The sequence below is a fragment of the Filicampus tigris genome, chromosome 8 (genome assembly GCF_054856515.1).
Source record: "Filicampus tigris isolate MCC_2025a chromosome 8, RoL_Ftig_1.0, whole genome shotgun sequence".
In the NCBI taxonomy this organism is placed as follows: domain Eukaryota; kingdom Metazoa; phylum Chordata; class Actinopteri; order Syngnathiformes; family Syngnathidae; genus Filicampus; species Filicampus tigris.
The window spans coordinates 3,137,697-3,153,109 of NC_141224.1; the positions used below are offsets into that span (position 1 = coordinate 3,137,697).

General features: G+C 45.2%; 1 protein-coding gene across 1 annotated transcript in view; it reads right to left on the minus strand.

Annotated features, from left to right (window-relative positions):
- Positions 1 to 15,413, minus strand: part of LOC147143021 (uncharacterized) — a 26,249-nt gene continuing 10,836 nt past the window's right edge. The window contains exons 3-8 of the mRNA XM_086037890.1: positions 7,152 to 7,228; positions 6,444 to 6,751; positions 6,291 to 6,366; positions 4,789 to 4,867; positions 3,833 to 4,016; positions 1 to 2,928 (exon numbers count right to left, since the gene is read on the minus strand). Coding sequence (XP_085894016.1) covers positions 2,383 to 2,928; positions 3,833 to 4,016; positions 4,789 to 4,867; positions 6,291 to 6,366; positions 6,444 to 6,751; positions 7,152 to 7,228 — 1,270 coding nt within the window. The 3' untranslated portion in view covers positions 1 to 2,382. The remainder of the gene's footprint in view (positions 2,929 to 3,832; positions 4,017 to 4,788; positions 4,868 to 6,290; positions 6,367 to 6,443; positions 6,752 to 7,151; positions 7,229 to 15,413) is intronic.

The following is a 15,413-nucleotide window of genomic DNA, read 5'->3' on the forward strand; positions in this document are numbered from 1 at the left end:
AAGTCATTTTATTCCCAAACTCTCCTTTTTTGTGTGGTCATTGAAAAAAAATGTAGCCAGAGTAAGTAACGAGTGAAGGTGAACCAAAGACAGGAAAACTAATAGGATTGAAGGAGATGAAGGACGAGGGGGGTGGGGGGGCAGCCAGGTGCTGGGGGGGCGGAAGGGGGGTCAAGTGTTAAAGGAAAGTAGTAGAACAAGTGAAGAAGAAAGGCTACACGAATCCCAAACGTTTCCCAAGCAGTCGTCGATGACGTAGAAAAGGTACATGAAAAAGTAAGTGCAATCAATCGGTCACGCCTTGGCCGTAGAAAAAAGTCGGAAGTGTGGAAGACAACCCCCCCAAAATACAAAACGCTCCTCCAAACACGAGACTCTGATGACGAGTCGGCGTCCGATGGAAACGGGGAGGCTCTTTAGTCTGACTCGCTCGGAATAAGGCTTGCAAGACAACTCGCCTCGCTACCACCAAAGGAGTCACTCCAATCAACGAAATAAATAAACCAAATAGACAGGAATACACTTCAAATACAATTCAGATTATTAAAACAAAAAAGGTAAATTAGTACAATTAAACAAAAATCAACTCAAAAATAAAACAAATTAACTTTTCAATTAAACTGAAGAATTAAAAAAAAAATCCCAAAATAAGCAGAACACTAAATAAATTTAAATAGAACAAAGAAATAAAATTAACAAAAATGGAAAAAACAAAAATACATTTGACAAAATTGAAAAAACAAAATACCCCCCCCAAAAAAATTTAAAATAAATCAGTATCAAAGTATTATATATAAAATGAAAAAAAAAAAAAAAGTAAAACAAAGGAAAAAATCCAATGCAAAATAAAATTTAACAAAATAAAAGTAAATTACATGAATAAAGAAATACAGAGAAATTAAAATAAAAATAAAACCCTTGGATAGAAGAAATGAAAAACAAAAAGGGAAAATGTAAACAACAAATCAAACAAAAATAAATCAAAATAACATAAACCCAAATCCACTTCTAAAAAACATCTAATGGAAATGAAGTGAAGGCGTATCAGCCGCCTCACTGGCTCGCTCAATGGGAATACTTTGAAAAAGAGTTGAGTGGAAATATTTGCAGCACTTTTGCACGAGTTGCTGGTATGTGACGGTGCGCCGCCGCTCCTCCTCCATGTTTGGACTCGGGCGTTCGATGCGGGTTAGCAGCACAGGAGGAGGACGGAAGCGTCGCTCGCTCACCTCACTGCCGGCAAGTCAAGACAAGTTTGTTTACATTTTTCCATCATTTCAAGTTTTGCAGTTGCACCAGCCTTCAGTGCGCCTCCTCCGGTCCCTCGATTCAGGCGGGAGCCGACAGGAGGGGGGAAAAACAAAACAACAACAACAACAAAAAGGCTAGCAGAATAGCCTCTGCTGACAAGATGGAGGCAAGATGGAGGCACATCGTTAGCCTAATAGCGCAGTTGCTCAAGTCGTCATTTGTTCTTTACGTCCGTGTAGATTGTCAGTCATCAGGTTATGGTGACGTGCAAAGTTTGAAGCGAACTTCCAAAATTTCTTTGTCATTTTGAACTTATTGTTACAATCACAATAAAATTGACCAATGTGTGATGATACTTGGCAAAAGTTTAAATCGAGTCAACCGGACTCTTTTTGTTTGCGGAAAATGTTAGAAAATAACTTGGGCATTTACGCTATTATGCTAACGAGAGCGCATGATGCTGTTATGTTACGTTTCGAAGTACGAAGATTCCAGGCGACTACTGTCAAGATGTGTTGTGTTTTTTTGTTGTGAAAGCAAACAATCAAAATGTAATACAAATGCACTCCAAGCACCAATTGTTTCTTTTGAAAAACAAAAAATAAACACATCCTATTTGGTAAAAGGCACAGTAGTCCGACGTTTCCAAAAGAAAAACACACGTGTCAACAATGTCGTAAAAAAAAAAAAAGAAAAAAAGGTTGACACCCTCTCTGTGCGTTTTCCTCAGCTGCCTGAAAAATAAATACCAGAATAATAAATAAATGCAGTGTCACATCAACAGACAGATAAATTAACGGTGGGAGCGCTTTCACGCCGACGTGTTCTCCGGGTACATTCGTGAGTGGATGACATTGTTTCTTTTCTTCCCACAGTCTCCAGAGTCCTTGAACGCATCGCTCGTCCAGTACAGTATGGATGCCGTTTCCTTTTTTCTTGTTGTGTTTATCTACAACCCGTAAAAGGTGACATCGTCCGCCACTTCCTCTCCTGACAGGAAGTGCTCCATTCACTCATCTTTTTTTGAGATTTCAGTTTACTTGCAATCCTCCTCCATGATTTCGTTGCACATTTTGACACTGTTTGTGATTATCAACACGCGTTTGATTTTCTCTCGGCGCCGCTTTGCTCTCAGGTCTCGGAGGGCGTGTCCCGGTCCTGATGGTCTTCCTCTCGACGGTCGTCGGCAGCGGTGGCCGCCGCGGCAGTTTGGCTTTGGCAGCGTGCGGCTTTCTTGAGATTCTTGCTGTGCTCGGGGGGCGTGGTGGAGGACACGGCGCAGTCCTGCGTGGCCTCGCCTTCGCCGGCCACCGCCGTTGCCGCCGCCGCCGCCGCCGTGCCCGTCTTCCGCGGGGACAGGATGGGAGCAACGTGCACCCACGTGAGGCTGGGCTCGGACACCCGAGCCGTTTTGTACTCTGACGGGTTGGCCGAAGTGTCAGAGTCACTGTCGTTTCCCTTTGCGGGAGTTTGGTGCGACGGCGGCGACGACGACAAAAGAGGAGGCGGAGGAGGCGGAGGAGGCGGGGGAGGCGGGAGGGGGCTGCCCGCTGCGGCTTCTGTTTCTTCTTCGCTGTCGTCTTGGTGCTTCTTCTCTTGTGCACTGAGGCGAGGGCACTTGGGGAGTCCCGGAGAGGGCGTAGGAGAGTCGGTTCCTGTCCAGCTGAGTCGGCGTTTCTGCAAAAGTTAACGACAAAGTCATCTCACAGACAATGTGGGGTGCGGGACACCTGGAAAATTCCCCAATTTACACTTCAGGATGCCTTTTATTGCATTGGGGCTGTAACGCCTGTGGAAGGTAAAAAAAATATGATTGAAAAAAATAAAATAAAAAAATACAAAACAAAAGAAAGAACATTAATACTATTTAAGACACATAAAATCAGGCAATAATATAAATAAATAAATATGATTCAATTACACACGAATTTAAAAACATTGACAAGAAATACAATTTCAACATAAAAGGAATGCAGTAAAAAAAATTCAATTAGACATATTTAAAATAAATTCTAAATAAGAAATAAAGAAATAATGAATAAATTATTGAAAATGAAATTAGACCCAAAAATAAAAATAATTACAATTAAAAAATAAAAATGAAAGTGTTTGAGCACCACGATTGAATGAATCAAATCAATTTATTGTGCCGCTGTAGTATTACTCCATTTTTGTAGAGGATAAAGAATCTATGCCTGTGAGTGGGAGTGGGTAAAATATCGATTCATCACAATATTTCCAGCTCCAATTCAAGATCGATTCAGCAGCCCGTGGGGGACGCTTAAGGCGTAGTTCTTCTATTATCAGGCTTGACCTCTTTTAGTGTTCAGGTAGAGCGCAAATTTGTATTTTCTGATGTTTTATCCCTCAAAAATGTGAGGTCACGTTCCACATATGTTCACGTGGCCATAAAAAGAAACATTTAAACATTGTCTACACGTACGCTACATACACTGGTCCAAATTTTTTAGACCAATTTTACTTCGATAAGGGATGCAATTTTTTTTTTTTTTTTTTTTTTTAGGCTTTCGAGCGACACAGTCCGCGGCATAAATGCTGGATAAGGGCGGCGCATGCTCACCTTGACCGGGATATGGAGCTGATCCCTGTGCTTGTGCGGCGGTGTGGCTCCCGGCGTGTCCGGGACGGGGCGGGCGGGGGACGCGGCGGCGGCGGGGGCGGCCGACGGCGGGAGGGTGGCGATCTGAGGAAACCACAGCTTCAGCATCATCTCCACCTGGAGGAGCGTGTTGAGGTACCTCTCCCTGGAAGAGGACAACCGCGCATGCATTCAATGAGGGCAACGTCTGCATGCACATCTGGACGCCCGACATCATACTCACTGGACGTTTCATTAGGTACAAGCGACATGTACTGACTGCAAGGTATATAACAACACTCACAGGCATATATTCTTTATCCTCTGTGTAAATGACATATGACAGCAGCTTACTGAGTCACTCAGTCGAAGAAGTACTGTTCTTCTTCATTTGTCTGAATGACTATTATACTGCCTCCCGGTGGCCAAGGCGTGCACACCACAAGGAGAAGCAAAATAATATGAATTGCAGCATTAAATGATGACTTTTTAGTTATTTACCTACTATTTAATTATGTTATTACTGTGTTGTTCTATAAAGTGCAATATTATGGAGTGTTTTTATTCCTTCTAAAAAAAACCTTTTTTTCTTCTTTTTTCCTTCTAAAAAAAACGGATTAACAGTATTTCCATTCATTTAAATGGGAAAAGATTTGAGATAGTTGTTTTGAGTTGCGAGCATGGTTACGGAATTTCATTTGTATCTCAAGGCACCACTGGACATTGATTGGACATTGCAAATTTAATTGGTGTGTTCTTCTTCGTCTCATTCACCGTTCTGCTACAATGTTTGGTGGAAATTGCTTACAGTGCATCTTGTATTATTTAGTAGTTGTGAAATGTGAAAATGAATACTGTGAAACATAACAACAAAAGCGCATATCAAGATCTGATGAAGTGATACACTGTCTGGTGTTAGGCTTTGGGCTCCATCTTACCCGCTGTTTGGTTTCTGCAAGACTCCCACGATCCGCTGGATGCGATCCATGGCGACGCTCTGCTGGAAACTACTCAGACCTGTCAATCACAAACATAAGGCCCCTCGTCAGCATTTGCGCAGAAAACGCCGCAGTCACGACGGAGCCGAGCCGCCATACCGGTTGTCCCCATCAAATATTGAAGATGTTCAAAATTTCTTTGCGACAAGAAAAACTGGTTGCGAACGCCTGGACAACATCTTTGCAAAACTTGCACGAACTTGAACGAACGCTGATGAGAAACCAATGTTCGGGCCGTGTGCAAACACTTCAAAGCTCAGTGAGATATGGCCTTTAATCAAAAAATATTCCTGAATATATTACAGTATATTACTGCTATTACGTTATTATTGTTATGATAGATAGCTCAAATAAAAATGAGGGCACATTTGGAATCAGTGCAAAGAATTCATCTAGAAAAGTTTACTTGCATCTCTGATTTAAAAAAATTGTTGACCAGTGTTATTCAACTTCCAAGCCCAAGTTTAAATGTGTGTGAGAGGCTTAATGTACGGGTAAGAGTAAAGCCCCCTCCAATCTGCAACATAGAAATACTCAATTTCGAAATTCCCTCTAGGCATGTTTTTACAGCATTTACTGCATTTCTTTTAAAGGTCTTCAAACAAACTTTAAAAACATTTAAAAATTACTTTTAATATACTGAAAAAACAAATATTGTAGTTCCCTCTGTGTTTACAATAAACAAATCCCATTTTATACAAATGAACATACTTATCATAAATCCACAGTATAAACATCCCCAAAGATGTACATTACAAATTGAGCCAACAGCCGTCGCTTTGTTGGCAGAAAAAGCAGGATTGAAGGAGAATGTCACATTCAATAAAGTCCAGCACAAAATAGGCTGAGCGAGAAATACTCAACTTTTCACTCTTCTTCTTTCAAATTTACAGTGTCAAACAAAATAGTGTGCCGCCATCCAGTGGCTGGCAATGGAATTACATCCAAAATAAATGGGACGCAAAATAAAATACTTACAAACTGTACCCCCCCAAAAAATCTGTGGAATAGCGGGTCTATGAACCCGGAACCCGCGATGGGCGCGTTTACTGCAAACTTTTCTTCATATATTCTCTCGACATTGTACAGCCGCCGCCCCTCACTGTCGAGGGATGAGGTGGCTCGGGCATCTGGTTAGGATGCCTCCTAGACGCCTATGTCTCGCTGGTAAGGCGTTACGGGCATGACCTATGGGGGAGGAGGCCTGGGGAAAAGGAACCAGCACATGCTTGAGGACTTAAGAGTTGGATCAAGTGGCTGGGGAGGGGGAAGTTGGGGCTTCTCATGGCTGGATGGGGCGTGCGGGTCTGGAACGCAACCCCCGCGATCAAGGGGGACCCCTGTCAACTTTTTGTGTGGCTGTTCCATTTTTCAGTTGTAAATGATGCGCCTGGCCTCAAGGAGGGTTGGCAAAGACCAAGCAGCGGCATGAGGACACTTACCGCGGTCGAATCGGCCCTTCTTCAGCCCATTCAGCAGCTCCAGCAGGGGCCTGACAAAACCCTGAAGCTCAGCACACTGTGACAGCAAGCGGCAGAGAAGTTGATTAGCGCCAGCCGTCCGCGCAGGCCCGTGAGAGGTGGAGCGGGTCCCACCTTCTGAGCAAACAGCAGGTCGCCCTGCGACTTGGGAATTTGCGGCTGCAAGGCGCCGTCCTCCTCTGCCGCTTTGTCCGAGAAGCCGTCGGAGGCCCACTGCGAGCCGGGACTCCCGGACGCCTGGCCGGAGTCGTCGGCGGCCGCCGCCGGGCGCCCCGCCGCCGCCGCCGCCTCCAGGAGGGCCGAGGACGAGGCGTCGGTCAGGAAGACGTCGGTGTCGTCCGAGTCGCTGAACAGGAGGCTGTCGCTGGAGCTCAGCGAGTCGAAGGAGGGTTGGGACGACGTGCTGCCCTGGGACTGCATCTCTGGCAAATTAGGGACACAAGCCAGTTAGATCCAAACGCTCACGTGCTCATGTGTCGCCACACAAAATGGTGGTGTCCTACTTTAACGTGGCACGGGGGGCAGCCCGTCGGCGCACAATGCTAGCGCACGTCTCGCTCCCATTGACGAGATTGGAGACGGAAGAGAGTAAAAATGTGAGGGGGGGGGGGGGGGGGGATGGGAGCCCGAGCGTAGCGGAATCAGAATAGGCACTCTCGTTCTTTCACATGCAGGCTCCAGTGATCGGCTCGTAGCGCCGCCCTCGCCGGCTTTGGCTGAAGCGCCAACCTAGCCCCCGCTTTGCTCAACCCAAGACCCCCACCCCCACTCCCCTCACACACACAAACTCCTCTCTTTCCTCTCTGGGTGCATTCTGCATGCCTCTCATCTCGTCTTCCTCATCCTCTTGCGTACGCACTGGAGCTGGCCACTCCTCTCCGTCTTCCTTCCGCCACTTCCTTCAATAATATTTAGGAGAAACGGGAGGCCATGTTAGCATATCGTCAGGTTTTTGTGGGTTCAACGTTTGAAGGCTTCCTTAAAGCGGCTCCTCTGAGGAATTTCACCATGCATAGAAATGCTCTCGCCTAGGTTCCCCACCCCCGATGCTTTCCTTTCACTGGGAGTGATCCCTGCTGGACCCTGAGCCCTGGGGGAGGTCACAAGGACACTCACTTTTCACGCCCACTTCAGAAGAGGAGCATTGAGAGTCCGTCGCTTTGGACTTGTAGCAATAAAACACACTTTTTTTTGCTTCTCTTATGAGAATTGTTCATTCAGCCCGAGTTCATTTAAACAATAGAATCGAACTATTTGCAACGGCAAGTGGAGTGGCACATAAATGATGTAGGCAGACTGAGACAAATAGAAGCAAAATGTACCGGAACAGCAACTTGCATGTACACTCTTTGTTGTTATTGAAGGCCAAGATGAGCAATAATTTTTAAATGCTGCTTATGCATTGAACTGAGAGAGTAGCTCAAACTGCGTCAATGAAAACAATGTACTCAACATGCATCGCACTGACGGATAGATAGATTCGATTTAATTTATGTTGTTTTGTGCTATTGAATTCCCACCCACGGTAAGAATACCGTGTCTGTCTTGTGAGGTTGTTGCAGGCGTACAAACAGGATGCAGCTAGCTTGCCAACTTCGGGAAACCACACACACACACACACACATCTCGAAAAATGAAGCTACTCACCCACCACTCGGTGTATTCACGATATAAACCAAAAACAATAGTCGCCGGGGTCTGCCTCCGAGCTGGTTCCCGTCAGTGAGCAGCGGGCGAGGTGAGCGGCATCTGGGCGACCGGCGTCGGCTTGGACAAACTCGCACGTCCACGTCCACTCGGGCCGGCCGTGCGTCGCCTTGTGCGTGCGCGCGCGCGTGTGTTGTTTGCTGGCTCTTTCTCTCTTTCTTTCTCTGCTCACTTTACGAGCGTCAACATGTGCGGGGATCCACGTGCCCACGTCATCGGCGCGGCCCATTGGCGGAGGGCTTCCGGGGGGGCCGCGCGCCATTGGTGGAGGCGCGCAGCCAGTGATTGGTTTGCTGGACGCCGATTGGCCGGCGGCGCGGCCGCTCGGGGCCCCGCCCACTCATGTGTCGCCCGTGTGTTTGCTTCTTCTGGCGTTTTTTTTTCCGCTTCTACTACAGCGAGCGGGTGTAAACACACGCGTGCGCCACCCCGCCCACCGGCTTCCTAACCGAAAGTCTGCACCACACGCTCGGGTGCACTGACAGTAATAAAAAAAGAAACGTTGAATTGCATTTATATATACATCATATAAAAACCCACCTGGCGGTTTATCACAATTGAACTTTACAGCCTTTTTTTCCCCACCATTAACCCATCTACGGCTACCAGACATCTCTGTTCATCCATCCGATAACATGCCAAACATGTTGGTGTCATCAAGGCTGGAGCTCTTGGTCACAAGTTAGCACCAAAACACGGCATTTGAACAGGGCCGTGTAGACCTTTTTTTTTTTTTTTTTTTTAAATATATATACATCCACCGTATCTCTCCTTTCAACTCTATCCATCTAGCCACTGCATCATCCATCCTTTCAACCTTCCATCTATCCTTTATTCCGAGACTAGTTGTCAAAATTGCATGTTTATTAATTATGAAAGATCCAGCATGAAAAGATGCGCAAAAGCCACACCAGTGCACACGGTGATGAAGCTGAGTGTACCGTGAGCAAAGGAGCTGCGTTTCCATAAACGTTAGCGTGCCGCAGTCTCCAGGCAACACTGCTAACTATTCAATTTGACGCCGACGCGAGGGTTCGTTCAGCACAACAACACGCTTGGAGTGTCGTTGGCAACGCGTCAAGGAGAAGGTCAAGCAGCAGACAAGTGACGTGACATGCCAACTTGATGAACGCGTCACCTATCGCAGCCTATCCTTCATACGAATCATGATAGGCAACACGTCAATAAGCGACACCGGTAGGAGCCTAAGGTGAAGGCCGGTCCGGCCGGTGATTGACGGCCAAGTCGGCGCTGCCTCGGAGGTGACTACGGTGTGGACTCGACTACCCCAGCCCCGCTTGCAACACGGCGTCACGTGACAGCTCGCACGCCCGCTGGCAACCTGTCACAAGCGGGTCGCGTAGTAAATTAACATTTAAGGTCCTTGCATCCATCCAATTGACCTTACTGAATGAAACGAGTCAAAAGACTATCGATTTATCTATGATGCTCATATGCTCCCATTCTTCTCACGGTGAAACTGATCGATCAAGTACATCTATCCATCTATAGTTCTAATTAATGTTGCATTTGTGGAATGTGTATGAAGCAGCAAAATGCAGCCGTTTTGATCCATTTCAGGGGGCGGCCATTTTGCCACTTGCCGGCGACTGGGGCCCAATCCCAATATGCCCCTGCGTCAGCGAGCATGGCGGCGCGGGTTGCTGTTTTGGCAATTTTACCGTTTAAAATTATACTTCAGTTAAATAAAGCTCGGACTCGGTCTTCCAGCCGATGGGAGCTATGGCTCCATTATTGGGACTATTTGCGGCGACTGCACGATGTGTGGCGCATGCGCAGAAGTGTGGCAGCTACACTAGGACAAAATACGTAGTAAAACGGTAACGGGTAAACCGTTACTTTAAAATATCGATTACATTTCACATATACAAATGATAAACTTTGTAATAAATTCGATATTCACACTCGAAGACACTTTATTTCGGCACAGGTACAGGAATTCCACTGAATGTCAATTCATTTTTCAAGACTGTTGTTTATTGTTGTAGGCAACGTTTTTTTCCCCCAGTAAGTTTTGTGTGCTCATTTTAAACACTGGAAATATGTCCGCAACAATACACTAAAAGGCTAGAAAATGGCTCTCCTAATTTGAACGTCATTAGTTAAAAGGATGACTGAATTATGCTTTTATGATGTTTACATGCTCTGATAATTGTTAGTGTGTACCCGATTTATTGTCTACCTACTGACCTACTAGTAAGCTTGCCATTTTGGAGGCCAACCAAAATACTAGTCCGACGCAGTGTAGTTTTAATGCACAATAATGCATCTGTTGTGATATGAATACTCGAGCCCTCTGACAGCATTATTGAGCATGACCAATTTTAGATGAAGCTTATTGTATTGAATAGCCCCCAGAGTGTTAGTTAAGTTCCTTTCTATGTAACTCTCGCTCACTGGCAACCGGTCACATGCTTTGCCATGTCGTCTATTGACATTTCCCCTCCCCTAATAGTAAGCCTGTCATTATGCAGGCTTTGCTTGTGACTGTTGTTCACATGCAACGCAGGCGTCGAGTGAGCGAAGAGTGGTGGGTTGTGAAATGGGCCAGGTCACCCACCCCCACTACGCACGCACACACAACATACATATGAACCCTCTGACCCCCTCCTTAAGGCGCGGTGCTATGTCCTCATGGTATCGACAATACCTGCCATTGATCATGAGCATGGGGGAGGGTCGCCCGCGGACGAGAATAACACCAGGCAGAGCAGCCTCAAGTAGTGTCAGCAGGCGTATAGTTAACCTTTACTCATAGTAAACCTGCAGAGGGGAGGGGGGGGGGGGTCTGTTTGTGGATACCCCGAGCAGGTCAATAGCAGAAAAAAGCCCATCCCATCCCCCTCCTGCATTCCTCAGCAACACATGAACCCAGTGAACCTGCTTGGAGTTCATGGGTTGTGAAGACCACCCCCATCATTTCCATCTCTGCAGTTCCCCTTCCCCCATCACTCCCATCCCCCACACGCTTTCTGCACTCATGTGCGCTCGCATGCTCTCCATCAATATCGGCCCGCCAACTGGAGAGACCAGTTAAGCCGAAGCCCGGAGCGGCTGCTTTGTCTGCGTAGCGATATCGTATGCATGTACACGTCATGTATATGCATGTGTACGGACATACGTGCAAGGGCGCAAATCAAGTCAAACGTTGAGCATCACCATCCAGCAGGCAGCCTTCCAAGAGCTCGCGTCGGAAACGAGATTACGCTCGCGTGGCGTTAAGTCACGAGCGGCCCTCAAAGTCGCAGGAAGGCATAAACGGCAGGTCGATACTCTGCGCGCGCTTGTGCTTCCGACGCCAAATATGTCCGAGGAGCGCTTCTATAGTTCATGTCAGGACATGAGCACGCAAACGGCTCAAAAGCGGGACGATTTGAAGTTGGAGAAAAATTCTTGCGAGTGGGGGTGGGTTGAAAATTCAGGTGTGTCTTTCAGTGCGGTTCTCAACTGCTGTCAGCCCGCGACTCGCGTTTTCTCATTTCTTACTCCATACATTTTCCAGGTAAGAAAAAAAAAGGCTCTGACAATGCTGCTTTTGAAACACGACGACTGCAAGTGACTATGCAATTTCAGAACTACACAGTGGCACTGATCTCTCGTTTTTGGGAAAGTGCTTTATCCACAAAAACATGTACCTTGAAGACAAGACTAGCAAAGTATTTTCCAAATAAAAGGCATTTGTCACTGCACACGGGCGTCTCAGGTCCTACAAATTTTTATACGAGTCCGAACGCGGCACTAACGCAGTAGAAAATTCCGATGACAGTGACTAAGATATTTGTATGAAAATAAATCAAATGAAAACCGCAAAGTAGTACATCGCCGCAGTCATAAAACAAGGACCTCCCGTGTCATTTTTTGTTACCTGTCTGCGACCCACCCATACCGAGTCCTTGACCTACTTTTGGGTGCCAACCCACCAGGTCCCAATCGTGAATTAGCCTTCTGAAAGCAAGTTTCCGTTGTGTTTGAGGAATCCAGAAAGCACGTGCGTGTCACTTTCTGAACAAAACGACAGAAATAAACGACATTTGCCACAACTTTCTAATGTAGTGAAGAGCACATATGCGTTGTGCACCTTTTTGGACTTGGAGCTGTCATCAGACGCGACGGCAGCGACGCTTGCCAGCCGTCCGCACACCTCACGAGACCTCATTCCAGCCAGCATTAAAGGATTAACTCTGCGTGTGTGTTTTGCTTTTTTTAACAAGGGCTGTTTAGACGAGCAGAATAGCCACGCAAGGTTGGCAGCCCATATTGACCAACTTTCCACCATTCACCTTTGTGCTGTTTGACAAGAAAGAGCAGTGAGGGCAGACGCCTGTCACGGGCGAGTCTACTATCAAAAGTTTAAGACTGTTGAGTCCGGCAAGATACATTTTCACCGTTTTGTACATTTAACACAATTTCATTGACTACAGAGGCGTGGGGTAAAAATATTTTGACAGGCGGCAAATATGGTTGAACGCACTTGCGATTACATTCGAACATATTTAAAAACGTTCAAACGTATCCGCCAGTATGTTTGAAAGTACTTGTAGGCTAAATGCTACAAACGTAGCATTTTTCCCCATAATGCCACGGGCTCTTGACTTCTGCATGCGCAACCCCGCGGCATTATGGGAAAGAATGCCGAACAGAAAACATTGTTTCCCATAATGCCACGTAGGGTTGCTCGATTATGAAAAAAAATATTAATCACGATTATTTTGATAATAATTGAAATCACGATTATTCAAACCATTGTTTTTTTTTTTTTGGTACAACACAAGAAAATGTTTAAATGTAAAAAATATAAAGACAAATAAAACATTTTGAAACACTTTGTAAGCTCCTTTTGGACCAAACAAAAATGATCAAATTAGTTATTATAAAATAAAACAGGTGCAAATGTATAAATTCAAGTATGATTTCCTTGTGGTGACAGCCATCACTGCCAATATTAATAATCTTTTTTTTTTTTTTACAATTATGCCAATTTTGTAATCATGGAGTGTAATAATAGTAATTGAACTTGAATTTCGATAAATTGCACAGCCCTAATGCCACGAGGTATTTAATTCAGCATGCGCATAGCCCGATGACAAAAGCATCGAGTCTGATGAAGCTTTTTTCAATGTTGAGCCACAGCAGAAGAGGAATGGATTGGATTTATAAATATAACCTGACTAAGACAATTCATTTTGATACAGCAGCACCTCTACACACACACACACACACACATTAGCCGTTTCGTTTGGAGTAAATTAGCCCCCTGGAGAAAATGTAAAACTCATGACCAGAAATTGACTTCTGATGAAATACCAAGAGATAAAACCTGCTCTTTGTTGTGTGTTCGAACAGGCGTTAGGAAGTTCACCTTGGCTTTTACTATTAACGCGTGCACATGACAAAATAGCTAGCTTCTCCGAAATGTTTGCTAGCTAGGAAAACAACATCAGAAAACGCCAACCCAAACAACAAACAGTCAGCTACGATTCAATGCAGCAAAAATGAGCAACGGTCGTGTTAGCCGTGTGTTGGCATTGAGTGGTCGAAGTGAAGAAATGTTCCACATATCCTGCTTGAAGTCAAATACTCGCAGCACGACTGCAAGGCAGCACATTGCTCTGTGCGGATAGCACAGTGGGGGGAGAACAAACCACTTGTGAGGCAAGGGTGGGGCGAGGAGCTGGATTTTTGTTGTCGTTAAAACATTACATTTCAACCAAGTACTGCATGCTAGAGCACTTTTCTAGCTTGTTTCAAAAGGATATGCAGTACGAAAAAAACAACTAAATTATCCCTCAAATTTTAGGATTGCTGGGACTCAATTTGGGGGTGCTTGAGCACTCCCAAAATGGGCGAGAAACTTCTACCTCACGCCAGCTGCAATATGTCTATCACTTGAGTTTAGAAAACCTTGCGCTATACTTGTGTTGTATTTCCAATTCTGTTTATGTTTGATTGTTTTTAATGAGCTGTAACTACAATTTCTTTCAATTGCTGCAATTGTTTTGTTTTTTAAGTGCTCCATGCAGTCGAGGCCGTGAATATTCGGACATGGACACAATGCTCATCTTTTTGTCTTAAAACGCCGCCACGATGGATTTGAGATGAAACAAACGAGATGTGCTTTAAATGCAGACTTTCATTTTCCATTCCAACATCCAGATCAGGTGAACAGTGTCGGAATTCAACTTTTTTATACAGTGCCGCCCACTTTTGAAGGCAACAAAAGTAATGGGACGATTGGCTGCTCAGCTGTTCCGCAACCAGGTGGCCTTGCGTTCTGTAAATGGAGTTGATTTGTCCTGCTAAAAGACAAGCACCGTTTGTGACTTTGCTCAAAAAGACGAACAAGTGAGTGTGAACGAGGTTCGCATGTGAACAGATGGCCGGCCAAGAGACACGGACGATGCGGGTGTTGACATAAGAGAGGATGCCGGCCGGGAATTCTGCAGGTGAAAGCGCGTGCAGCTGTGAGAGTGAGACAAGAGAAACGCGATACAGTGAATCGCTGAAAGGACGCAGAGCCCTAAAGACGAGACTAAAGCGCAAGTATAATAGAAACGTGGGCTTTGGTTGCACACTAGCGGCTCGCGTTACACCTTCAAATGTTGACGGCGGAGGTTAACAAGCGCCGCTTTGCTGTGTCCTGTGTGAACCGCATCGGACTTCCTGTTTCTCTTCACCTTGTGTACAAGGACCAAAACTAACGTGTATTTTTTTTTTCTGTAGCCTTACAGCCTTGTGTGTAGCTTGCATACATTTTGAATCGGCTTGAGCGAGCAGACAAGAGATGCAGGCGTAAATATGAAACAAATGTCAACAGCATGCAAATATAACAAAATCTATGTTTACTAAACAGCATCAGAAAAAGAAAAGCGGCAGCTGTGACAATTTCTCCTGATCTTTTGCAAGGTCAGATTCCAATACAGGCAATCGCTTGGGGCCTGAAATTTACTCGGTCCCACAAATGGATGAAGTGGAAATGATAAGTATTCATCGTTTTTGACAAACACTTGGGCCTACAACACTACTGTAATTGAATGTTTATCATGAGGGTGCTACCAAGTATTCCAAATGATTTTTCAAGGTGGTAGTTGAAAGTGCAACAACCACTATTTTGATTTATGGTTTCCAAGGCCCTTTCGTGGTTAATAATGAATTAAACAGAATTTCTGCACATAAAATATCGAGCGATATTTTCAGATTAAAATTAAACAAAGCAATTGAAGCCATCTCTGATGCTTTCGTCAGCAGAGCAACGTTCAAAACCAAACAAAACTCGTCTTCATACCAAATATCACCATGTAAATATAAACATGCACCTTTATGATGACAAGACATTCAAAATTTCCCTCGGCGGTTTTT